This window comes from Choristoneura fumiferana, chromosome 22, assembly GCF_025370935.1.
Source record: "Choristoneura fumiferana chromosome 22, NRCan_CFum_1, whole genome shotgun sequence".
NCBI lineage: Eukaryota > Metazoa > Arthropoda > Insecta > Lepidoptera > Tortricidae > Choristoneura > Choristoneura fumiferana.
Window position 1 is genome coordinate 4,431,207 of NC_133493.1, and position 27,678 is coordinate 4,458,884.

Genomic DNA, 27,678 nt, shown 5'->3' on the forward strand with positions numbered 1-27,678 from the left:
CTCAAGCTTCGTAGTCAGGTGCTCTAACCACTTAGCCATCCGGTCGTCAAACTAAACTAGTAAAGTTCATGAATAGTGTGCTGTAAGGCATTGAATCCTTGCTTGCTTGCCGTGCTTCACATGTCCATGATTAGTGCTGTCACGCTGGTAATATGCTTGCTGAACAAAATCCCCTATCAACTGGACCACCGGTAGGTATAAGATTGGCCAGATTCACCAGTGGTCTACCATCTGTCCCAAGGCCTCTAGACCTCTAATTCCAGCCCTGTAAAGGACACTATTAATGTTACTCATTTATGTATCTATGTCATTGAATGGGTTATTCTGCATTTATATGCCCCAAGTTCAGAAATGTAAATACAGAGCTGTAAGAATAGAAGAAAACATGCAATCCTATGTCATTTATAAATACTGTGCATTTACTTGTCCTCATTATTTTCTCATCATTACCAACTACCACCTTATCTTTTCTTGTTTTAAAAAATAAATATGATCAACACTAGCACACATTGTCCTGCCCTACATTAAAATTATGATAACATACAAACAACAGCACCATCTAGCTGGCGGGTCCAATTGTGTTTCCTAACCATCAATCAGTTGTTTTGCCATATCAATTATTTTAAGTGAATATTTTTCTAGGCAAATATAAAATAACTGACTTATTGTGTGAACATTTTGTATGGGAAAATGTTTTTTTGTTTTATTTTTTCATCAATTTTCCAATATTTTTAATAGTTATTCTGCTATTTGGGGCGGAAACAAATACAACAAAACCTAAACCATGAAAATTGGTTTAGCCGTTCTCGAGTTATTAAGTGTTCGAACAAACCCGACTTTGTTTTATATATTAAGATTTAAACCATAAATTGATTGAATCAGGCCTTAGGTTAGCGTAGCTAAAAACTCTACCCTAAATCCCATACTATAATTAAAAGCTACCCCAGGAAATAATATATTCATAATTATTATTACTCCTGGGATTTGATAGATTGTTTACTCGTGTAGCCACTGCAATGTAGTCGAAACATTGAGGTAATTTTTAGCAATTATTGCGTAACTAAGTGAATAGCGAATTAAATATAAGTCTACATTTTTCAAATCAGTGACATTATCTAGCTTTATTAAACACACTAAAATTTAGAAACAAAATACTTAATAGACAAGACAAAAAAAACATGCAGTCTGGTGATACTTATCCTAATAAGGGATCAAAATTATTCTAAACTAGTCAAGAGAAGGCAGTTTATAGATTTAATTTGTTCTTTATAAAGTAGGTACGAGAGGACGCACTAGGGTATATTTATTACTAGCTTTTGCCTGCGGCTTTGCCCTCGTGGGATTCGGTTATCGCGCACTGTTCCCTCGGGAACTGTCCATTTTTCCGGGATAAAAAGGTAAGCTAAGTCACTCTCTGGCCGTCTGGCCCATAAACTATCTCCATGCTAAAAATCACGTCAATCCGTCGCTCTGTTTCAACGTGAAAGATGGACAAACATACAAACTCACAAACATACAAACACACACACTTTCGCATTTATAATATTAGTATGGATTCTAATTTGAATTTTGTTTGTTACAGTCGGAACGCATTATGGAAGAAAACTCAATGGTGCGTGATCTCATCACAAAGATCCTTGATGAGACCGGACCCTCAGAAGGGAGCAGGTATATAACTATAATAATATATTAAAATCTCTTTTATTAAGTACCACTCCAGGGATTCGAGGGTCACCGACATAGCCAAGCGCATTAGCTCATTGAAGTTGATTTTATTGAAATTTCGACATATCGCAAAAATTCCCGTCGAAATTCTCAAACACCACGAACTACGAAGTTCGTATCGCACCGTCCCTTTCACTCTTGTATTAAATGAGATAAGTTTCAGCGGGATGGCAACATACGAAGTTCGAGTTTTGCATCGTCATTCATGTTTTTCGTATTCGACATTCGTTACTTTACTCGTATTGTGATCGGATGTGTTCAGTGCGTTTTCTCGTAAATTATAATATAACTTGCCCTGTGGTCGGATTGACTTGAAATTTGGTACACATATGACAATGTAAGTTGAATGACAATGCAAGTATAGCTAACAAAAAGTACAGCCAGCAAAAAAGCTTGTATTAAAAATATAATTTTAAACAGATACTTATTTTGTGATTACAGCTCTATACAACCACCGGAAAAAGCACTAAGCACGCCAACAAACACACAATATCCCAAAAATGATCCAGGGACCTCATACATACCACCTACATTCAACTTCCAAGACCCTTACAACTACAGTCAAAACATCCAGAACAATGACCAGAATGGCTTCAACTTCAATGCACAAAGTCAAAATAGTTTCGGGAATGGATTCCTGAACTACCCAGAAGACCATTTACTTATGGAGCCAGTGGGCGACTCAGAAGTCACTCAAGAACAACTCAACTTGTTAAGGCTAGCTGCTCAAGAGATCGGAGGCGCTCAATTCGCGAGTCCAAACAAATATGACTACAATTTCTTTGAGCCAAATCAGAGGAGCTCATTACCGGAAACAAACATGTTCAACAATAACTTTAACAGACCGAACAGCTTAAATCTAGACGGGAACTTCAATAACTTCGACTACCCCCAAAGATATCCGAACAAGTTCGACAATTTCTCCAAAGAACAGAACCAAGAACCAGCTGACTTGTTAACATACCTCAACCAGTTGAACATATCTCTGGAACGCTCACAAGACATGCCTATGGACTTCAAAATGCCCATGGAGAATCATTACCAGAATGAAGACTACAAAATGCAGGACGATAGAAACAAGATGCATTTCAACAGGAACTTCCAACAACCACCAAAGTTTAATGGGGAGAATAACTTCTATTTGAATGAGATGATGAAGCATATGGAACGGCCGCCGCCTAACTTCGATTTTCAGAATGCACCCCCAAATTACAAGCCCAATGGGTTCCATCAGAACGATTTCATGCAGAGGCAGAATCAGATGATGCCACGGGAGAATTTTCAGGGTAATATGGAACAGAGGGGTAATTTCGAGGGTCAGAATGGGCAGCAAGCTATGATGAGGCAGCAAGAGTTGGCGCGTCAAATGAGTCTGCTTATGAGGAACCGACCACCTCCGAATCAGTTGAATGTTGATGTGTCTTTCCTGCACGAGAACACGCCTTTCAATCTTGGTATGTATGATCTGTTCTACTTATTTTTGACGCCAAATACACATTTTTACCTGACTGCCCAAAGGAGGGTTGTGTTTTTCGAGAGTATGTATTCTATTTCTTTGATTCTCTCTGTAGCCTGAACGATTTGTCAAAACTGGCGGCGTGGTAAGCCATATAAAAATAAAATAAGGTATATATATAAAAAATAAATATGTATATAAAATATTACAAATGACGTGTGTGAAAAAAAATACGACGAGAGGATTAAATTTCGATTTTAAGAATGTGAGTATCATAATGAAAACTTAAATTGCCTATTCCAAATATATTATGATTATGCTTTTAAGCTACCACTTTCAATGGAACATCAAAAAAGTATGAAATAAAAAAAAAACACTAGACTGCCTTTACAAATTTAAAATAAAATATTCTAGGCTACTACACTTATTTTTTCTCTTTGGTCTTTTGTTCTCATTTTCGAAAAGCTTGACTTGACAGTCCTTAAAGTCATAAAAATCTGAAATACATTTCAACCATAATGTTAGTCCATTTTAGTTGAAGCAAAAGAGAAGGAACAAAAATGACTAAATTCTTTCTCAACAAGTTTGATTGGATCGAATTTTGGTGTCTTGCAGGTTTAGGAGCATTGCTTGGACCAAGTCCGCCCGTTCCGCCGCCAGTGTTGCCGTCTCCCATGATGGACATGCCTCTTCTAGCGCCGTTCTACGCTATGAGAAACATCAGGTTGGTATATTTTATTATTTACACGTTGTGATTTGTGTTTGGCAAACGCAACCTACGTCCAACAACGAGATGGATGGATGAGCTGGTTAAAGCCGCGGGTTCACGGTGGATGCAGGCCGCTTAGAACTGAAGTAACTGGAGGTCTGTGGGGGCGTGGGGGGGGGGGGAAAGGCTCCAACAGTGGAAATCCTACGACAAATATGATGATGATGAGGATGGTAGCCCTCCAGTTGGAATAAAAAAAAAATGGGTTCTAATCCGGCCATCGCCCGTTAGTTATTCGTTTTTATGTGCGAAGTTACATTTTATTTTTTTCTTATTATTTGGCCTTCATGGTGAAGGAAAGCATAGGTATTGAGGAAACCAGCTAACACTTGCGAAGAAATTTGATCGTGTATTTAAAGTTCTCATTCCGCATTGGATCCGCGCGGGAACTATGGCCTACGTCCTCGCTTTCTGAGAGGACTAATGCCCTGCAGTTTTTATTTTTTATTTGCAGTTGAGCGTATACAGGCCGAGATGCTAATAAAAGGAATGGAGGACACGACGCAATGGCGCTCATTAGGGAGGCTTATGCCTAGCAGTGGACTGCTATTAGACCATGATGATGATGATGATAATAAATGAAAAAAAAACCCTTTTTCAGAGGTGCGGCGACGTCTTCAGGCATCCTCCATGCTCGCCTAGACGCCTGCTACGAGCAGTGGCGACAACTCGAGCGGGAGCGGAAGCGGACAGAGGCGCGGTTGGCCCTAGCCTATCCGGGGAGGGCTGTGTCCTCGTCCAACAGTATACCGGTGCCGCGTCTGCCGCCTTGTCCAACTAGAGTGGACAGACTGACTGTGGATATGCTTCGGGAACACACCAAGGTAAGGCTGTATTTATAAGCAACTGTACCTTCGTGTAGCCTACCCGAGAAAGGTTTTAAAAGAGAATACTAGCTGTTGGCCGCGACTCCTTAGCGAGTTTATCGCTATCCCGCGGGAACTATGCAATTTTCCGGGATGAAAACTATCCTATGTCCTTCCCCGGGACTCAAAATATCTGTATACCGAATTTCATCTAAATCGGTTCAGCGGTATAGACGTGATAAGGTAACGAGCAAACAAACGGACGTACAAACTTTCGCATTTATAATATTAATAATTTATAACCAATTAACAATCCAATAATAGATAGTTAAATCTTTTAAATTTTTTGCTATATTTAGATATAAACTGGCCCTGTTATGGACAGAACAGACAGGCACACATTGTAGCCACGTTAGTAGGGTTTTTATTTTATCACCCTTCGGGTACGGGACCCTAAAATACGATTATTGAATTCAGTATTTCTTTAACATCCTCCTCTAACGTTCCGCCACCCCATTTGTTTCAGGTACTAACCTTGATGGGGAAAATGGAGACCCTACGTGCAAGTGTGTGCGTAGCGCAAAACAAAAAGCCCAATAAGGAGGACCCTAAGATCACGGTGCTGAAGCGAGGGCAGGAGAACTTGCCCGCTAGCGAGGGGCTGGATCCGGCTGCATTCGACCCTGCCTCCTGGAAGGAGGATGTCAAGAATCTGTCTGAGATGTGAGTAAAAGTTTTATTACAGAAGTAAACCATCCTGGGAATATGGAATTAGTAAGCGGAGACGAAAGCGAGGGCTTTTTAATATGAGGTTACGTTAACTTCCAATTGAATGGTTTTTTTTTAATGATACTGAATAACTTAAGTATAGGTTCCATTATAGTTGAGGTCACGCACACAAGAACATGGACAGCAGGATTTAAACATTTACTCATTCATTTCATTCATTCTTCTGATGCACAAAAGTGCAATCAGTATCTTTTTGTAACTGTGTGTAATCATTCACATAAACTCTGGTGGAACTACCTATATAAATTAAATAAGTGATCGAGGAATGGTTCTCATCACACTTGATTGTAAGCAGTGTTGTAACATGCAGGCTAACTTGGTTGCAACCCCCTAAATAAGGTCCAAAATTATTTTTTTGCCTATTACGCCTAAGGGCGTAATAAAAGTCAAAATCAAAGTCAAAATATCTTTATTCAATTTAGGCTATAACAAGCACTTACGAATGTCAAAAAAAAAACTATCACCGGTTCGGAAAAAGCTTTGTTGAGAAGAATTTGACAAGAAACTCAATGAGGTAATTTTTTTAAAACAGGTTTACAATATTATTAAATGATATATATACATGAGAAGTATTTAACACAAACTTTATTTTTAACGTTAAATTTATAAGTTTGATAAAGGGACTACTGGGCGTACAGCTCAGCTTCCCTGCTGCGGGGGGTTGCAGCCCGAGCCCGAGCTACGGTATCGACAAATTTGGTAAAAATAATAATCCATTCTACTTATGCTGGATCTATTCGGCACAAAATGACGTTTTCACTTCTCATGCTTCACAAAAGTTTTCGTCTAAGACCTTGGCAATTAGGTGTCAACAGTCACATTTTCCGCTAGCCACATTTTTTCAGCTAGGGCTATATGAACGTCTCGAGTAAAATTGTATGCTCTTGTTTTACTGTTTTATGCTTTTGTTCGGTAACAAGTATGAATGTTGTTGCAGTGCGCCGCACAGCGAAGTGGAGAGCGCGATGTTGTCGTGGCGGAGTGCCGTGGCGGCCGTGCAGGCCGCGCGCCGGCGGGAGCTCGCGCAGCCGCGGTACATACGGACGGACCGTGAGTTGTACCTCTAAAGAGAAAGCCCTGAGAGGAGTGCGCCCAGGCCCAGCAGTGGGACGTCAGGCTGGAATTTATTTCATCATCATCATCCCAGCCTATATACGTCCCACTGCTGGGCACAGCCCTCCTCTCAGAACAAGAGGGCTTGGGCCATAGTTTCCACGCGGGCCCAGTCCGGATTGGGAACTTCGCACGCACCATTACATCGCTACGCAGGTTTGTGCAGGTTTCCTCACGATGTTTTCCTTCACCGCAAAGCTCGTGGTAAATTTCAAATGTAATTCCGCACATGAATTTCGAAAAACTCAGAGGTGCGAGCCGGGGTTCGAACCCACGACCCTCTGCTTGAGAGACGATAGGTCAAACCACTAGGCCATCACATTTATCCGTCCAATTAAATTAATCAATGGCTGGTGAAACAGTCCCTTAGTTCAACTGTTTATTTAAATGGTGTACGCGTGCCAAGCCGCGGGAAAACGCTAGTAAATAAATAACTTGGTTTATATTGTTCCAGCGATCCTGCAATTGGCGGAGGCGGTGAAGCAGCTGGGTGTATGCGCGCGGCGCGCGCGCTGCGCCATGTGGTGCGACCTCACGCTCACGGTCGCCCTCGCGCCCGCCCCGCCCCGCCGCCCCCGCCCCGCCCCCGCCCCGCCCCGCCCCCGCCCCGCACACGCCGCCGCACGCGCCGTCGCATGCCAACTCCAAGGCTACGGTAACGTGATTCAATTAAACTTTATAGGCTAAAACTCGATAACAAGCGTTTTCCCAGAGATAAGACCAAGCTAGATCGATTTTTCATCCCCGAAAACCCCTACATACCAAGTTTCCGAGATCCCCAAAATATACATATGTATATACAAGAATTGCTCGTAAAGGTATTAGATTAGATAGGTAGATAGATTTGAATCTTGGGACACGGCAGTGCGCCCGCCAAGACGAGCCAAGCGAAGCACTACTTACCATTTCTCGACGCTCGCCATTTTGGGATTTGGATTATACTAGATAAACAAAACTCTTGGGATATATAATGTCAATAGTAAAGTTTTAATTGCATAGCTCTTATACTTAACATTTATTTCATCACTTAAGTACTCACTGATCATCAAAATTCTTACGGAACTTTCTAAAGTCCTAGAAAGCCGAAATTTGATATATAAGCTGGTATTAGCACACAAAACACAAAATATTCTAATACTTGTAACTTTTGCCTCCCCCAACGGTTATCTGTTCTTCGACCTATATGGCCCCCTATTGCCACTGCTTTATTGGGACGTATCGAGATGTGTTGTGTGATTGATTGTGAAACTTGTGTTGTTTCAGAGTGAGAAGCACTCACAGCAGCAGCCAGCGTCGCCGAAGTCGCCTCCCGAGGCCGACAAAACCCCACCGCAGACCTCCAAGCCTGGCCCTGTTGACGTTAAAGAGGTGACAATTACGAATAAATAATAAGTCAGGAAATGTAACTGCGTTAGAAAAATGGCCTTGCGTGTCCTAGTAGGCGGGGCTTAAAACCGTTTTCTGCGCGTCACCTCACAGTGCATCACGCGCGCAAACCAATCCCTGCTTTGTTTCTGAATTTTAACCAATCAACAGGCACGTCTGTTGCAACCTCGAAAATGATTCGTATTTGAAGCATAAGTTGTTTTGGTTTAAAGTATGGCTATTTTTTGTGTGAATTTTCTGATTTACCCTTTCTCACTTATTATTTATTCGTAGAGTGAGACCAACACTTGTCTTGTCTAATGCTGGCACTTCACCTGCCCTCGTGTGTTTGCGTTGCGCTATTGACATCTCCATCGCTCATACTAGAAAAGGAATAGTACATCTCTTTCGTATACTCGCAAATATTTCGGTGAATGGTGAATATACCAAGTGAAGTGCCAGCACAAATTATACTAAAATCCCAACATATTGAAAAAATCGTCAACAATGAGAATGCAAGTGGATTATTTTAAATATGTGCACGTAAACTTCTCCCTAACTTTATTTGTTGTTATCTTGTAATTTATTTATTTATTACATTTGTCCATTTCTTTGTTTTTAAAAACCATTTTTTTGAGATTTACTTGATAGAAACTGACTTGATAGAAATAGAGTTTTAGTTTCTATCTTAAAAGTAACATCCTTCAAAAAAATTTACAGTTACTTAAATGCTGCAAGCAAAAAGTTTACCGTACTTAAAACAAATATACAGGTTAATTAAGAACCTACTTTTTTGAAGTCGCTTGAAAACAGTTATCAGCAACAATAATCTCTCTCTGTACTCGCTCATCTCTCTCTCTTTCAAAAACTTAATTTAATGGCAATTTTTTAGGAAAAACCCAACGAACCGTCAGCAGCAAAAGTCGACGTTAAGCCAGAAGCTAGCAAGCCCACAACAAAGCCAGCAGAAACCAACAACAACAAAGACAAACCCCGCAGAACACAAAACTACAGGCACAAAGTGAACCACAATCGGGACTTCTATCAGAAGAACCAAAGGTACGATGCTAGGTTCATGCAGAACCGACACCCGTACTATTTAGCTACGGGACCTATAAATTAAAAGTATTTAAGAACGAAGTACAATCACTCTGATGAGTCCGATACATACGGGTCTAATTTTGAGCTAAAAAGAAACCAACGGCTATTCAATTCAATTCGCTACATCGTTACAAAGATGGATAATGGGATACATTTTTTTGATGATTTCAATAAGATCGTCTACGTAAATTACGCGCATTTTTGAGAGATAAAAATATTTATACAAAGGCTGGCCGATTACTATATTAATGTGTTATAGGGTGATTAAAGATCAACTTTCTAGTTCTTTATATACCTACTCAAACATTTATTCGTGTCGGGGCAATCCAACTACATTAAACTTATAGGCTTTTATATTAGACCTGTATATATTGGACCTAATGTCAAAAAATGGCAATGAATTATTTGATTGATAGTTAAATTTATTAGTAAATGGAATTTGTGATTTTAGATCAATTTGCCAATTTCTTATGCTGATTAGGTTTATCAAGTCGTAATGACAATCGCCTTCCTAAATGATCTGTGTTTTAAAAGTATTACCTACGCATTTGTCGTTGGAGGTGTAATGATAATAATAATAATGCTTTCATTGGAGGTTACTTGATTCTAATGTTAATAGTAAAATTTTATTGACCAATGAATTTACGATTTAAAGTTCGACGAAATATCAGTTAACTTGACCGAATGAAGACCAATTTTTAAGCTTCTGTATTTTTTGTGTCACTGGATTGAAAGCTAGCTTTAATATGATCATCCAGGAGATGAATGTTTCTTCGAATGAAGAATGGGGAAATTTCTATTTATTTTCTGAGGCAATATCTTCCGAAGACGGTGGACATAGTCCCAAATTATTAAGGCATATTATTGCGTCCTTACTCCTTAATATAAAAATGTATGACCTGTTTTTATACGTACAAAATAAAATACCATACTTACGGAGTTGACGTTAAAACCGACTGTCAACTCGCGAGGCCAAACCAATTTCTTTTGCATTTTTGTAATATTTTTATCGCATAATAACGATTTTGCTTAAGCTTTTCCAATTTAAACGCTATTTCTAAGAATGCCAAATATTTTTACACACGCCTTTTGTTTGGCTTCGGGAATTACAGTAAGTAAAGTAAAAGATTTTATAAAGCATTTTTACACAATGTCTGCCAAAAAAAGTACATCTCGAGAAAAATATCGGTTGCCATTGCCATTATACCGTATTCATATCCGCGTTAAGACGTATTTTAATGATCTAAATATTCTAAAAGAATTCTAGGGCTCGTGGCAATCCGGGAATCATATCAACAATATATTATAAAATTAGATATGAGCGAAGAGCACTTTTTAATATGAAAGCATTTAAGTAAAAAGTGCATTCGATACTAACACAGGTATAACAGAGACCAGATTAAAATGTTATGAAGTATAATGTTATAAATAGATGTGTGTAGGTTAGTGTTTTATGCCAGTAACCTCCTTGCATATACCTAACTCCGTTCACAGTTATTATGAATACTTATTAACATATTAATAAAATCCCCTCGTAAATTAACAAAGTTTTTACGCGACGCAAGGGTAATTTGTTTATCAACGGTAACAGCACCGGTTTGTCTAATTATAATGTGAGATAGCTAGATATGTACGTTATATCTGACTGCTTAGTAAATAGTATTTATTTTGAAAAGTTTTAATATTTATGTTATAAATAAGAATGATCACAGATATGGATGGCGAAAACCTTATTCTAAATTGTTAAAATGTTATGAAGTATTCATAATAATCAGTGAACTAAATAATAATCATGCTTGGCTGGGGTTTTAAGTATTATATCTCTATGTCTATTGTAATATGGACGAAGATTGGCTAATTTAAATACTTGCCAAATGTTTTTGGTGTGAGCGAACTTAGGCGAGTATTAAAATCCTTGGAATGCAAAACTAAATGTTAGACTATGATACAATCACCCACTAGAAAATTTAAATGTTTGTATGAATGGCCTCAAACAGAAACAAATATGTTATTTATTTAATAAAAACGTGGCAGCTAAATAGTTCATTCAAACATTTTAGAGCACAAAACTCTAGTCAAAAACGGGGGGAAAAATATCGAATACCATAGACACGAATCTATGGCCTACCCCACTAACAGAGACTGATATACTTACCATAAAAAAAGGAATTAACTAATTATTTTCGCTCACACCGACACGAAGAACCCTTAATAAAAATGTGATGTTTCTAACTTTAATAACTAGTTGACACTATTTTAATATATCACGTTTCGTGCAAAACATATATGAAGTTATGAACTATTAGGGTGTAAGTGTACCACTTTATATTTATTTAAATGATTTGTATGGTGTGTAGTTTTAGGCTCGGTATACGGATATACCTTAGGTCGGATAGTTGACCGCTTCGATAGCTAGATCGGTATATTTTCGTCAATTCTTAATTTTAACTTGTGTTGTAGCCAAACGTGAATTAACACGGCTCAGTGCAATTTCGGATTGTGTTCTTAATATTTTCTACGGCCAAATGTAGTAAGATGGTTCTAGAGAGTTCCTCACAGTAAGTTAAGCAAAATTTTTGTAGTCAATTCGCTATGTCCGTTACGAAGGATTTTATGACCCCATTCATACTGAAACATATATGCTTTAATTTTGTTCTAAACACCAACAGGTTTAGTTTCTTCCTACGGTGCACAAATATTTTTCCATACTGCCATACTGGATGGTGGGCTGAAACCAAAACATTTCTAGTATTAGATAATGCTTCCATGTTTTCATTCGTGTTAGTTTTAAGTTGAAAATATACGTACGGTTGACAGAACTTACAAAAAAAGAGTTCTTGGGTGAAGGCGAATTGATTTTTAACGTATTTTGTGTTACAATAAACTTTATATTTAAATCGCTTTAATTAAGGTCTAAAAATGACTAACGCTCATGAAATGAATTGATGGAACGGCTACACGTTGATTTAGTATTTGTTGGAGGTAGTGCCTTTTCTGATATAGTATGCATGCAATATAATAAGCCTCGACGATTACGTCAAAATAAGACATTGAATTTTCTTATAGTTTATAGTTTGCTTTTATTAAGTTTTCTTTTTTTAACTGTTGCATTTTTGATTTGGACGCTTCGAGTAGGAGATTCGAAATTCTAGGTGAATTAAGATTAGTTTAATGTATTAGAATTTTCAAGATATTGGAGATATTTAAACCAGCGGGCTGCTTTCGTTTTTTTATTAAATAACATCGTTTTTAGGTATTTTTGTAAACAATTTTGACTCACAACTTTCAAATAACGTTTACCACACAATTTTGCATTTCAAGTCATAGATACAAAATGTCCCATTTGTAGCGCCATTTTGGTTATTTATTTGGGTATTAAAATACCTACTTTTGCATGATAATGACTTCTGAATATAAAAGCAAGTAATTTGATTTGTAATAAACATGTTTATAAAGTACTTAGTTTTTAGTATCGGCAGTCCGCTCCAGTCAAAACCCCATACGTAGCTTCCATTTTATTTATTTAAATAAAGAATTAGTACAATCAATTTGCACTTAGTTTTAGTATAGACTTGTTTAAAACGTTAGCACAATGAATTTATTTAGCTAAATGTTATACTTAAACCTAGCTGAAACTGTCAAGTGTGATGTGAAAGGGGTTAACAGTTGACACCGTTCTCAAAGTGTAACTATGTTAGTATTGTTGTCAATTGCAAAATATTTACATTTGAGAAAATCATTAAATCTTCAAGTAACTTAGTTCCTTTTAACCTTTTGGCACTGGCCTCTTCTGCATCACTACTTAACGATCAGTTAAGCGTAGTATTAATTACCTTCATAAAACTTGGTGTCTATTTCCATTGTTGCCATATAAGTAACTATTTACCTCACTCTTATTGGTCTTACAATAATAATGACAGTGTTTTCAAGTGTTCGGCCGAAGTTTCGGCTTAAAAATAAGTACACACATACATACATATAATCACGCCTCTTTCCCGCAGGGGTAGGCAGAGACCACTTCTTTCCACTTGCTACGATCCTTACATACTTGTTTCGCTTCGTCCACTTTCATTAATCCCTTCATACATGCTCTTCGGTTTAGGGTACTCTTGACCTGGCCTTTTTTCAAGACGTCCCTGATTTGGTCTCGAAACGTCCGCCTAGGTCTACCCCTTCAAACACTTTCATTCACACTCGCCTCATACACTTTTTTCGTCAATCGTTCTTCATTCATTTAAAAATAAGTAATCGAATAAAAATACATACCATGGGACAATTTTTACACCAATTGACCTAGACCCAAACTAAGCAAAGCTTGTACTATGGATACTAGGCAACTGGTAAATATAGTACTTAAATACATGTTATGTATACACTCAAGACTCGCTCGAGAACAGTAATAATATCGTAATATTCATTCTGCCCCGACTGGGGATTGAACGCGGGCCCTCAAGCTTTGTAGTCAGGTTCGCTAACCATTGGGCTATCCGATCGTCAAGTCATGGTTCGGTTTCGGGTATAAAACTGCCGAACTTTTCGGCCAGGCCGAAATTTCCAGTGTACTTTCGGATCGCGTTCGGCTTGCTTCGTAATTTCTTATGCGCTCGGCACAGCCAGCAATGGCGAAGCTCTCTCGTCTCCGCCGGCCGTTGGTTCAGTGAAGTGGCGTTTGCTTGTTGGTGAAAAATTTAATAGCAGAATAACTATATTTCATGCCATATACGAATTACAGGTGTTTCATTGTTCATTATGTCAAGAAAGGTCGGCCCACCGACATTTTGATCAACAATTTTAAGACGTCTATTAAAATTTCGGTTGCGGTTTTGGCCGAAACTAGAGCTAAAACCGAATCTTCATTTTCGTTTTCGGCGAAAAACATGTTTCGGTCGGACACTTAAATTTTGGTTTCAAATATGCTGAAATTCTATTTGATTGATCAAAAATAATCAATATGCAAGAGACATATTAATTGTAAGGGTTCAATAGCACTTGCTCATTTCCTCCGCTCGCTACTTCCATAATTTCTTCCATATTAATTCTTTCAATAAAATTTCGGTCTTTTTTTCGACACATCACCGGCTTGCCTATTGTATATAGATACAATATGTAATTCTCACTTGCAAGTCTGGGTTATCACTACTTTTGTTTAGACTTTGTGTCAGGTCACGAATCGTCGAAACAAATATTTAAAAAAAACGGCTAAGTGCGAGTCAGACTTACACACCGAGGGTTCCGTACGAATTTGTAGTTAGTTATCTATGAATATCCAGAACTCTCTGACCGATGCATTAGATGACTGTTTGGTGTCATTGGTTTGGTGGTGACATTTACTGCACACAGCCTAAGAAAGTGTTTACTTGATTTATTTTTTCATTACCACAATTATTTTTTTAATTAGAATAGGTAAACACTGTCATTAATATTGTAACCATTATCTAGACGCTTAGCCCGATTCTGACCAAAATTATTTTAAAATATACTCAGCGGCGCAAAATTCGGCCCACCCTTCATACAAAATTACCGATTCTGCATACATTTGAGGGCCAGATTTTTTGCCGCTCAGTACATATAGTGTATTTATTTTTTAAATCAATTCTAGATAGCTAATTAGCGGAATAAATATATTTTCTGTTGAATTTTGCATGTTAGGTCTTGCCTGTGCTAGAGCGGTGTAATGTGTGCTTAGGTGTTATAAAAAAAACAATAAAACTTTTGAGTGTCCATTTTCTTTAGGAAGATAGTGTGAAGTAACATAACGGTCGATACGTATTTTGAGATAAAAAAATATAAACTTAGGTGCGTTCAAGTAATACGTAACGCAATTTTTGGAGATTTTTGTAAATGTAACACCAAAATGACCATTTCTATTTTTTAATTTTTTTTGCTTTTCTTAGCCGTTTTCCGAATTAAGTTGGCATTTTTTGGCACAGTCACACTGGCAACTCAGCATGAGAGCGTTTATAGGCCAAGAACAACAACTGATGATGCGAATTTCCCACTTTTGAGGACATTATAGTATGTACGTGTTTCAAAAAAACTGCACGCATCGTAACATTTTACAAGAACCCCTCCCTCCCCCGAAATTGCGTTAACATTAAGTTAGGACACTGAAAATTAAGGTCAACTAATAACTCCGTTACACAGAGGAAAACTAGTTCAAACTAATAATTTTCGTAATACAACGGAAATTTTATTCATAATTAATTAAATTAGTCGTTACTAAGCACATAAAAATTGTAAATTTAATTTCAAATTGATACTCGTCTCGTACTCTTTTGTAGTACATATCACATCGCTCTAGTCACGTTGTTAAATCTACCTTGTTGTTTATTTACTTACTCCATATTTATTTACTATTGGTTTGACTCAGATGAATTTATTTACTTAATATTGTTACAATGAATTATAATATAGCACTAACTACGGCGGCTATGAATTGCTTGTAGTTAAATTAAATTAGGGTAAATCGTCCGTATTATCCGCATATTTCCTTGACTTCGATCTGATCTTTATTAAGATATTCTGACAGGAATGTAACAAAATATATTTTAGCTGTGTTGTTTTAACGGACGATGCAATTTCAAAGGCACTTAGTCCCAATATCGCGTTGGGAATTAAACGTAAAACATTAAAATGATGTCTATTCTTAGGACTGATATTTGTGTTTCAGAAGTGCCACACCTAGCGTCATTTGAATTAGATTGCTTAGATTGGGGCGTTGCAATGTAGACGTGAATGTTCGATGTTCCGTGGATAGTATGACTAATATTATGATTAACAGGAACGCTTAATCTACAACTGACTAAAACATACGTCTTTAGCTGTCACAAATAAACTATGTTTAATTTAAGACATCTAAGGATGAATAGGCAAGATTGAACACCATCTCGCACACATGTTAAGCAAATGAGCAAGACAGGACACGATCTTGTCAAATTGTTTTAGTAGTTGTAAACTAAGCATGAGGTCTTATTTATAGTTTCAGATTTAGAGCAATTGAAAGTCTTGACCCAAGATTTGTTTCATTGATTAGGCGGCTCGTGTTTTTAAGAGAACATAAATAATAGCGTAAAGAAGAGCGAATACAGATAAAAAATACTATTCGAGTTAAAAAATATTAAAGCCACCGCTTCATGCTATACCTAGTGCCATTCACGAAGACGCGTGGTTTTGTCAAAATTAGACATTAATGACATTGTAATAAGAACCACGGCACGCGTCATCGTGAATGACTCTGCCTATATTATTTTAAGTTTGTTCTTACCAAATGGGCCTACAACCGATATGCGAAAGTATATCAGCTTTAAAGTGTTATGGCTGTGAGCAGGAGTAGTGTTAGGCAACGCCTCAGTCGTCAAAAATACGGGCCACCGAGCCAGAATTTGTGTTAGCTCAAATAATCGTTCCTTCCGTCCATACATATTGAATTTTCACATAGAACATAAGCTTACCCTCGAAGTTTTACCTCCCGCTTCTTCACCTCTTCCCGTTTTAAATTAAGTTCTCTAATATAAAAAAAACCGCTATTAAATATAATAAAATACTTATCATAAAACATGATTTCAGAATTTCTATTGACCAACGCTTAAAACAGCATATCTTTGTAAGAATATTGTGTGATATAACCTAATTATAATTATAAAGAAATATTGTCCTTTTAGTCCTATAATGTAATGTGGAGATAATTCTAAAATACCAAAACTATGCAGTACTTAAAAGTCGAGATGCTTGTGGCTAGATGTGTTAGGTAATGTTTCTGTTAAGGTGTAAGTAACACGGTCCTTCCGATATGTATTGACTGGTATCTTAGATTATAGATTGTGAGCCAGTTTCAAATGTATCCATTTTCAAACAACAATATAGTCCAGTGTTACGTACCATGCTTTAATATTGTGATGTCACTTTATAACGGTATTGTCTTATGTGTAACGGTACCGTTATTTAGACGGCAGTTTCTTCGTGCAGCAATCTTGTACCGGTAATAATGCAATATTCCTGTGTGTAACGTAAAACCGGTATTGAGTTTGTATACCCACTGGTCATGACTTGTGCAACGCATTCGCAATATATGAAAAGATTGCAATCAACGTTGTTTGATGTCAATTGCAAATGCATTGCACAACTATTTGATCGTACGATAATGAAGTGTGTTATGATGCCACCTAATTGTTAAAAGTATTTACTCACTTTTCTAACAAAGAGGCAACATTTTCTATGACTTTAACAATCATGGTACTAAGGTCATAATATAACCTAAGAACGCTAGATAACTTAGTTAGATAAATGCATTGGTGATTTCATAGCGGTTGTTGGTTATTTTAGTTATTTATTAGTCAATTTAAGATATGTTTTGTTTATACCGCTAGACATGAATTTATACTGCTTAAGCCTAGAAATCACTGGGTTTCAAATTACATTTGTGTAAGCATGACGGATTTCACAGCATAAGCAAATGGTTTGAATTGCCGAATAAAGTTGTCATAGTCTCTTTTGTCCTGCACTTCGATGCGTGGCATGTCGACAATTCAAAGTATTTGATACCCACAATTCACAAAATGACAAATAAAAATATATATATTGCGGGTTTCATGCATGCTCTGTTTTTCGCAAACTCTCAGGACTTACGTAAAGAACAGTATCCTTTGAAATCGTTTCACTAAATCCTGAATGTACAAAAAATAATGTGACGCTACGCTAGGGTTCCGCTAGTTTTTTGTTAGAATAGAATAATAGAAAGAGTAAAGGTTCTCGTTTATAAAGCTTCGCAGTACGAATGTTAGGGTTTTGCTGACCTTTATATGTTATATTATTATCTTTTATATAAGTATTGTTGAGTTACTTGATTGTACTTTGTGAAGTTTGTGAATAAAAAAGGATTTCATATTGTACTAGAATCAGTCTCGGTCTGGTGAATATAAATTTTGATGTGAGCATAACTTATTTAAATAAATATAAAGCGCTTTTATCGGTATGTGTTACCACAGAAAAAAACCTGACGCATAATAAAATTTCCTTAAGTAAATAATAATAGTTACACTGTTTATAATCAGTGATGACTTATTTTATAAAGGTCAGTACAAACTCAAGCAATTCGTTCAGCGCTAAATATCCTCGTTAATACTGTGCTTGAGTCTCGAACGGAGAATGTGAATGTGGATCAATATTAGAGCTTTATCGAATTTGATAATAATCTATGAATGAATATTTATAATAAAGTCGTTAGAATTCATTACTCACTGTTTATAACCTGCAACGTGTAACGTTCATTTTAACTATTTTAAATGATGCTAGTTGTGTAGCCAGTTAGTTTATGTCGATGGTACTAAAGCTTATAGTACTATAGTTGTTTTGTATGGCCTGGGCCTTTAGAACAAATTGGTAAAACTAGCATAGTTGTCGGTGTCAGTTCTTGCAAATAGATTAAGATTGCCAGGATCATACTTCCGTGAGTGCACAGTGGTAAACAAATTTGAACGTTATTTCAATAATTGGCCTGTGTCAACCTTGTGACACAGCAGAAAAACTTATTTTTATTTGCCACAATTTTACATGATAAGTATTTCTAACTCGCACAAGCTTAAAAATTTACATCAAATACACTACTCGTAACGTTTGACAAATTTAGATTTATTGTCAACATACATTTTCGGGCAACTTTTATTTCCAATGTGTTACGAATAATTCAATAGTAATGGTACGATTGTTCCATTGTGTTTTCCACTGTGCAACGCGTTTGCTCCTGACTATTGTTCGAAGCGTTCTTATGAACTAATATGCGCATCGTGCACAAATACTCTATTCTAATTCAAATTAAATCATAATCACCGTTTTTGATACTAAGAGTAGGGGATCGGGATGTTTCGTATTAGTTGCAAACGTTAGTGTTTATAAATAGTGGAATGAGTGGGGACAATAATATGAAGGTGGTCCGATACCTCTACAGATTTTGACACAAAGTACCATTTTTATGACATCACAACTAAAAGAAAAAACTTAAAAAGTTCTTAGTATGTCTATTTTAAAATTTCCTTGATCGGAGTGCCGTGGTGTCAAAGTGGACTAGAGGTGTGAAGGACCATCAGATGTAATGTTACTCCTAGTTTAAGTTGCTTCTACGTTTCGCGAGGCACGTTTTTTCTATTGGGTATTTAGTGGATTTGATATATTTTGAGCCATTGTTTAAGCGTGAATAGTGTACTAATATTTTTGCTACTCGATAGTACCGCGTACAGTGAGTTCTGTCCAATTTTTAGGAACGGCATTATGGATTTTTATACGTGAGGACCAAATCTGGTTTTTGTATTTAATTGTGAGTAAAAAAGGGTAATACAGGATTTATTTTGCCAGTTCCTCTTAACATGTAAGTGAGAATTTCTAAAATATTTTTATAGGTGTAAGTGTTGGTGAGTTAATTTTTACACAGTACTTGGTAAGTACAGATTGCGATCGAGAGAACCCATTTTGTTTCCCATCTCTTTGGAGGCGTTAGCGCGGTACTAATATCTGTCTCTTTCACTCTGCCTTTGAATAGTTAAAGAGCGACGAAGACGGATGGCAGTATCCCCATGATTAAACTAATGCTGACGCCTCACTAGTACGTAATCGTTAGTTTTAATTGTGGTGCTAACAACAGTCGTCGACACCAATTTTACTTTTATGCTTCTCTTTAAGTTGAAAATGATAATGTGACAGTGTTGAAATGGCAGTTATGATCGTGCGAAAGATAAAATCCAGATTTACATTCAACGATGGTTTAGTGATTCAGTGTATCCAAATGACAGTTTTTCGACAAGTGAAATCTCGCAAGATGGCGTTAGTATCGCAAAGTCCGTTTGACGTTTCAGCCTTGCTTGCGATTGGATTATTTAGATATTTATTTATCCAATCACAACTCTGACAAAAATGTCAAACGGATCTGACGACACTGACGCCATCTAGCGATATTTCGCCAGTCGAAACACCCTCATTCTGATGACAACAGTATTACTAAAGCGTGTTCTGACAGCTTATTTTACCATTATCGACTAGTCGAATGACGTATGAATGTTACATAACCGTAGGCTGTCAGAATTCAGTATTTAATGTATTAAAAAAATATATCAATGTAAATCGCCCTTGCTAGCAAGGCAGCCAATCGGACAACAGAATGGCCGATTATAACGCCATCTACCGTCAGTTTTGTGCAATGTTCCCTTTCCATTGACTTTGCCTTGTTTCTCTATGGCTATTATAAAGCAGGAACAATATTGAAGTTTCGGTGAAATATTCGATCCTCAGTGATATTGATATCGTTTTGTTAATCGGTAATTAACTGTAATATGTATAAGTTGTTAACATATTATGAATTTAATTAATTTTGTTAGTTGGCAAGGGACGTTTGAGCCAGGTTTGAAACGATTTTTCTACTTATAAATTATCATGATTTTATTGTGAATTATTTTGGGATGTACGGTCCCGAGCGTTAATTTGATACCCATTTTGTCAAAAAATCCTTTGAATTGTCATACAAAATGACAGATAATCGATCTTAAGTGGATCCCAAATTAATGATCGTGACCGTACCGTTGACGTTTCAATTGTTCAACGTAGACGACACTTATCACCTTCCTTAAAAATCCAGTAAGCAATCTACAAACAACATTCCCAAGTGCGGGGTAGCTCTGGCCCTATACTACGAAGTGCAAAATTCGAACTTCGTATCTTGACGTCCCGCTGGCACTTGATACAAGAGTGAGAGGGACGGTACGATACGAACTTCGATTTTCGAATTTCGTAGTAGCCCCCCTGTAGTGTGTTTGTTGATTGTTTACTGCTATATCTTGTTATTGTTTGTTTCATCGCATTTTTCGTACACTGCCACTGATCAATGCCCATTTTTTCGTAACTGCGACAGCGAACTAATTTTTTTATCATTGTTTCTTGTTATAATTTTATTTGTTGTTTTTAGCAAGGCTTTGTAGGCGAACAGTGTTTGTAAACGTTTAAACATAGAATGGAATCTTAAATTTATGAATCGCTAGTCCTATCTCATGTAACTTTGGATCTGTCCGGTAGTTGAATAGATGTTTTTAAGATACTTAAAGAATAATACAAAAAAATATATACTGTCTGTGGTGGATATCGAATTTCATGAGCTTATTAAATCTTAATTCCGTATTGGTATCGCGAGTGTATCGGGTGTGCTATGTAAATTTGATGGCGCACATCTAGTATGTTAAATTTATATAGTAAATTAACTTCACGGTTCCACTAAATGAGCCCTCATGCCAAACGAACACAATTTTAGAATCAGGACTCTATGGAAAGGTTTTAATTTTAATTGCATTTATTTTTTGTTTATGAAAAGTTGGCTAACATAGCCGAAAATGGGCCATATTAGAAAAGGCTGTCGAAACCACATTGGATCCCTACTCTAGGTCAACGTCTTAAATGGCTTATTTGTAGTTGCGATGCCTAAATGATTAAATTGTATATTCAATCATCTAGGATAAGTATCGATTGGCAGGGGTAAAAGTCTTGTGTCTGACTTAGGATTTAACCTATAACCTTGAAATCGTTTCTCGCACGTACTGCATGCCTGAAAAGAATCTTGTCCAAGCTAAAGCTGTAAGTCAGACAAGAGCGTATTAGAGAACCGCGAAGTCCATGTCATATCCAACCCAACGAACTATCCTGCTCTGCTAATTTCAACAGTTGAAAATATTTTGTATTTTTATAATAGTCACACCACACTGGGTTTTTAATTAGTTCACACCATAGCTTGTACGTTGAATTAGTAGAGTAAAGTAGACGTGCGCTATCGAAGGGGTAAAAAGTTTTTTCGAAAACTAAAAAAAAATAAGTTAACAAAGCTAAAATAGTATTTCATAAGATGCCAACTTAGCTGTCGCATTGGACCAAGGGATATTGTAATTTAAGTGTAGCTCACTTCACTACGCTCTGACAGTACATAGCATTTTACATAGGATGGTTAAAGGTTTAAATTATTTTGACAAATCTCCTGTCTCTACGTGTTAGATCCATGTATACAAGTATATTTGTGATTAATGTTTAGAATACGCGGTTTGGCGGATTCAGACTGATTATGAGCAGTGTCGGTATTGAAAAGGACAGTAACTGCTCCGCAGTATTATAGTGTGGGTGGTTGTGTACGAGGTTTATGACCTTTAATCATTAAAATTATTTTTATCTTTCATCGAATTTGGCTATTTTGATAAAGGTCGGTAGACATCCACTAATATGCCCCGTTTCGGTGGCATATGGGAATCAAGAATAAAATATGTTAAATTAGGACTTGTTTTGTGATTGTCTAAATTTTAAGTTGCATGTAGTAGAAAAATAACTGACTATTTATTTTTTGGTGCCATCTCCTACAATAATGACAAAAAATATGAAATGGATTCGTTATTTATAGTGATTATTGACCGGGTACACACCACCCTGTGACTTTGTAGCGAATACAATATCCATTTAGGCATATAGATGTTGAAGTATAGTTCACAAATTTATAAAGATAGTTCTACTACGCCAATTGTCTTGTTCAAATGTTGTGAAACTATAAGTGTTAAATGTTGTCCTTCTTTGAACCGATTAGGGTATATGGTTTGTCTGAATATTCAGTAGTTCATGCTAGATGCAGACTTTTTTTCTTACTAATATTTTGTTACTGTTTTGGCACTGTATTAATTATCTTCTGACAAAAAATATATAATGAATAAAATGTTTGTGAAGTTTTATTTGCCTACCTATCCGGAATTACTGATGAATGAGTGTATAGTGACAACAAGTCACCATAGGTCTACTTGGACAAAAAGTAAATTATACTAACATCACCAGATAATATTAACAATTAAAACAGCGTACTTAACATAATAATTTAATAACATCTACTTACACTATTTACAAACATCACAGTATTAATTACTCCAACTCAAGGACAATTCGCAATTCCCTAATTTTCCTTTAGGGACATCCATGGATGGCAGAGTTCCAGTGACTATACCCGTAGCTACTGTCACGTTGTTCTCTCTTACGGTGAATGGCTGACCTTGAATCATCACCATGTTTTCCAGCAAAGTTAAAATTACTTCGCCGTGGTCACCCGGCATGAGCATGTGCACTGACGGTTCTGGAAAAAGATTTGTTTATAATTACCTTTCTTTTGAACATGCTGACTTCTAAAGTTGGCAAAAACTAGTAGCGGTAGGCACCCCTACATGCGCCCTGTTCCGGTGGCATGTGGAAAGCAAGAATAAAATGTACTAAGTATTTGTTTTGTGATTGTCTAAAACAGTCCCGAGGCTTTATTGTCTAACTCTAACGCACTTGGAATCACAGCCGTTTTCACGACTTCTTTCGGTCACATGATATAAGATGGGGGTAGAAAGAGACGGTGAATGCGATTATAAGCGCCCGCTCTTTAGACAACACGGCCTCCGGTTTGTACCGAAACCAGTGTCGTTCAAATTAGAATGTGCAATAGCGACCAACGAGTGTGTGTGTCGAAAGTTAAAATTAGTTTTTGCATTATTGCTACAGAGATCTAAAATATCATAACATACCTAAATCAATTCTGCAAGCAATATTCCACGTCCCGCTAAACAACTGCTGGGTGTATTTCGAAAACACTGGCTTCTTCCGTCCCCCCTCGCTTCTGGTCAAGAAGTATATCTTCGCCTTATAATGATTGCTAAGCTTCATGCTCTTCGCAGCACAGAGAAGCATGCCTGTCTCCACTGATCTTATCTTGATGCTTCGAAGCAATACTCCTACATTGTCGCCTGCCATACCCTGGAAATTAGAGGAAGATAATCGTAGATGATAAATTTTTAGTGGTAAGATCAAGGGAATGTAGAAGCGGGTGTCGTATCGAATCAGAAAGTCAAACAGCTGGCCGAAAACCGTACGGAGTGGCGGTTATTCCACCGACAAAAGCGTGTCTCTTAAATTTAAGAAGAAGAGATCAATTTCTATGCCCCGAAATTATTTTACCTAAATGAATACAAGCGAAGCGAAAATTGAAACATACTCATAGTATCACGTTTTACACAAACATTTATTGCCAGATTACCAATTCCGAAATCGATTGATATGGATCACCGCAAAACGGTACCGTCTCTGTGTAGGTACATTAAATAGTTACTAACATAGACAGACAAACAAAAAAAGATTTTCCGACTTTTTTTATTGGTTGTATTTAAGAACTTCACACCAAATTTCAAGTTTAATACCTCCACGCGTTCCTGCGAAAAAGAGTCTTGACAGAAGAACAACAAATAAGCCCTATTGGATGCAGAAGGGTTTTGCCCTCCATACCCCTAAAAAATAAGGAACAACCAATCAATCTCTTTAAACCAGCAAAACACTTACTTCACTAACACTCTTCTTAAATATCTGAATATCAGATACTGTGGTCCCTATGTTATGTCCAAAGCCCAATAGGTCAGCTTCAGCATTTTTCTTTATGATTCCTCTCTTTATTGTGCCAACGACCACAGTGCCACGACCAGGAACGGTAAAAGCATTGTCTATGGGCAGCAGGAAAGGGGATTTTAAGTCCCTTTCTATTTTTGGTATGTATTTATCCATTGTATCGAGGAGATTTCGTATTGATGGTGCTCCTGAAAAAAAAAACAGGTGTAAGACTTGTTTTTATCGGAACTAAAAACTCACTACACTTTGACATTTTTTTTTGTGATACCCAGTAGAACCTTGTGTTGCAGTCAGTATTTGCCGCACTTTTAAAAAACCTGGATATAGGCAGCAGAAGCTCCCTGCGACAGTCCGCTTGTAGACGTCCGTTATTTCACTGTACAACGGACCGTTTTTTTTTGCCGGACTTGCGGTGTTGTATGGCTAAGTCGCCGGGCAAGTGTCCGGTGCATGTACACACATTCATTGTACGCCATACAACACCGCAAGTCCGGCAAAAAAACGGTCCGTTGTACAGTGAAAACAACGGACGTCTCCAAACTTCGAAAATACAAACTGAAATATACATGCACAGAAAAACCAGAAAAATAAGACCAGCGCTGGGAATCGAACCCAGGTTCTCGGTATTCCGTGCCGCGTGCTACACCGCTACACCACCGCTAGACAATGGTACAGACACGAATTTCTCCTATGCACCACATACCTCATTCTCATATTTCATCACTCAGCCTGTTGGTTTCTTATTTAGCCACTTAAGCAGCGACACTAGCGACATCTATGCTGTAGCCCTCATCGAGAAACTTTCAGCACTCCATTGGAACTAACCGCTCACCCGGACAAGAGATATTGTTAATAAGCAATCAAATTAAGATTGGTTTTTGGAATCTTTTTTTGTATTTTTTATTTCAATTCCAAATTTTTGTTACTCTTATGGGAAAACCATCTTAGTCTACAAACTTGTCAAGGTATAGTTTTATCTACTATTTACTGTAGATGGGGATTATTCGTAGTTGTTCCATGCAGTACAAAAAAGGTAAATAAGTATAAAAAGAAAGGAACTACTACAAGTAATCCGCAGATGGGGGAGGCCTATGTTCAACAGTGGTCATTTCTTCGGCTGATATGATTATGATATAAAGAATATGATGACAAATCAATGTCTGGATATGGATAAATTATTTTTTTATCCCATTTGGAGTGTTGTGAGATAAGGCGATTTTATAACTTCCGAAAAAATTCCTCCGACCCCACAATCCTATACGTGAGAGCCATGGGTCAAGCCCCTAGCTTATAGTGCACAATGCTACCATACAAATGTTTGGATAAATACAAAAGCAATATATTGCATTTTTTTTATTTGTGTTTTCTAGCTTATTCACACTCACCATACTCAGATTCGTCTCCGTTGAGTGCCTTCAGCGCGGATCCACAGATCATCGGTGTGGTTTCACCATCATATCCAAAATGACCTAGCAGTTCGCGCATTTCAATCTCCACTAGTTCTAGCAACTGAAATTGAGAAGATTGAAGAGACTATTAGCTATGTCAATTAGTTTTACGGAATTTACATATATCTACTTTAAATGTACCATGAGTTTTTTGGTGAAAAATATTGTGGGGAAACCTACATATTCAAAGTTAGATGTTGTGTACTGACATTCCCTGTTCACACTGGGCGAGCGAGGGAAGTGCAGTCAGATATTCTTCCTTTTTTACAAACATTTCTTCCAAAGATCTTATAATCAGATTTTGTTGTGTATACATATTTTTGGCCTCAACTGTACAAAACACACAAATCCGACTCACACTTGGCTAGATTTTTATTTTATTTACATTCTTTGTAAAAGATAAGTAACTAGTCCAAAAAGAGCTGAAAATATGCTATTATTTATACTTCTTTAACAAAACAATTACAGATAATAAATATCTAGGTAGGTACCTCATTGTCAACCAAATCCGCCTTATTAATATACACCAGCAAATGCTTTATTCCAACTTGCTTCGCTAACAACAAGTGCTCTCTCGTCTGTGGCATCGGTCCGTCATTAGCTGCTACTACCACAATGGCAGCATCCATTTGCGAAGCCCCTGATATCATGTTGCGGATGTAGTCTGCATGGCCTGGACAGTCTGTGTGCGCATAATGCCGGAGTTTTGTGCTGTAGCCAACATGGGCGGCGTTTATTGTTATACCTGGAATATGGTAGAAAATATAATAGTAGATTTTACAAGTCAATATAAGTATATTATTATAGCTGAGGTGGTTAGCTAGCCCTCATTATAGCCTGGGCGGCTGAGAAAGTCGAAAGGTAGTGGATTTTTTGGTAGATTCGCATTAAGGGCCAACGACTCTAGGTCCTTACTTTTTGTATATATACTTGTTTTTAGTTTATACATTTTCAATGCTACAGTTTAAAATGATGTCCATCTAGTCAGCTGTAGAACAATACTCGTAATTATATTATCATGAAGTAAAACTGTATGATCAATAATCAGAAATGTACTTGTAATACGCACCTCTAGCTTTTTCCTCCGGTGCCTTGTCGATTTCGTCGTATGATACAAACTGTGCTAGACCATCGCTAGCCAGAACTTTAGTGATAGCCGCTGTAAGCGTAGTCTTCCCATGATCTACGTGACCAATAGTACCGATATTACAGTGCCTCTTCTCTTCTAATTTTGTTGCGACTTTCGAAGAAAAATTACAAGAACCATAGCTGTTATGAATGCTTATGTATAGTCTCTTACGAGATAGAACGTTTTGACTTAAAGGTTTATGGGATATTCGACAGTAAATAGAACGTATTACAAAGTTGCTGTTCATTTTTTTTAAGCTGATTTGATTTTCGTTTTACATAAATGATTGTTTATAAATTAGAACAACTTTGAGGTTATAATGGAAACTAGTGTCAAGCACAACCAAACCAAATAAATGTCAATCAGACAGCCGGCTGTCAAAATTTCTTCGTTTAGAAACTTTTTTTCTTACAAATTATAAACTAAAACTTAATGTGAACTAAACTAAAACGACAAAGTAGAGGTAAATTTAAAAAAAAATTGTACATAGTCAAGGGGTTAAGTTGAGAAAACGGGATTGATTTCTTTGTGTTACGAAAGAATCA

The 27,678-nt window shown here is 37.0% G+C and overlaps 2 protein-coding genes across 2 annotated transcripts; one reads left to right on the forward strand and one right to left on the reverse strand.

The window, feature by feature from the left end:
- The first annotated feature begins 120 nt into the window (after positions 1-120).
- LOC141440180 (uncharacterized) lies at positions 121-14,448 on the forward strand. Its single transcript, XM_074104642.1, has 11 exons — positions 121-147; positions 1,583-1,668; positions 2,167-3,179; positions 3,797-3,905; positions 4,552-4,774; positions 5,283-5,479; positions 6,483-6,595; positions 7,113-7,216; positions 7,260-7,313; positions 7,922-8,026; positions 8,916-14,448. The coding sequence occupies exons 1-11, from the start codon at positions 121-123 to the stop codon at positions 9,144-9,146; spliced, it is 2,262 nt and encodes a 753-aa protein (XP_073960743.1). The 3' UTR covers positions 9,147-14,448.
- Positions 14,449-22,987: 8,539 nt separating this feature from the next.
- LOC141440274 (elongation factor Tu-like) lies at positions 22,988-27,483 on the reverse strand. Its single transcript, XM_074104739.1, has 6 exons — positions 27,074-27,483; positions 26,496-26,749; positions 25,942-26,065; positions 24,494-24,744; positions 23,686-23,914; positions 22,988-23,252 (listed from the first exon to the last, which is right to left on the reverse strand). The coding sequence occupies exons 1-6, from the start codon at positions 27,378-27,380 to the stop codon at positions 23,041-23,043; spliced, it is 1,377 nt and encodes a 458-aa protein (XP_073960840.1). The 5' UTR covers positions 27,381-27,483; the 3' UTR covers positions 22,988-23,040.
- Between the last annotated feature and the right edge of the window lie 195 nt (positions 27,484-27,678).

Coding starts and splice junctions, on each gene's coding strand:
- LOC141440180 (XM_074104642.1), top strand. CDS start 121: ATGTCCATGATTAGTGCTGTCACGCTG. Junction 7,217..7,259: donor TCACGGTCGCCCTCGCGCCC/GCCCCGCCCCGC, acceptor CCCCGCCCCGCC/CCCGCCCCGCACACGCCGCC. Junction 8,027..8,915: donor GCCCTGTTGACGTTAAAGAG/GTGACAATTACG, acceptor GCAATTTTTTAG/GAAAAACCCAACGAACCGTC.
- LOC141440274 (XM_074104739.1), bottom strand. CDS start 27,380: ATGAACAGCAACTTTGTAATACGTTCTATTTACTGTCGAATATCCCAT. Junction 23,915..24,493: donor TTAAGAAGAGTGTTAGTGAA/GTAAGTGTTTTG, acceptor TCTAATTTCCAG/GGTATGGCAGGCGACAATGT. Junction 23,253..23,685: donor TGCTTGCAGAATTGATTTAG/GTATGTTATGAT, acceptor ATCTTTTTCCAG/AACCGTCAGTGCACATGCTC.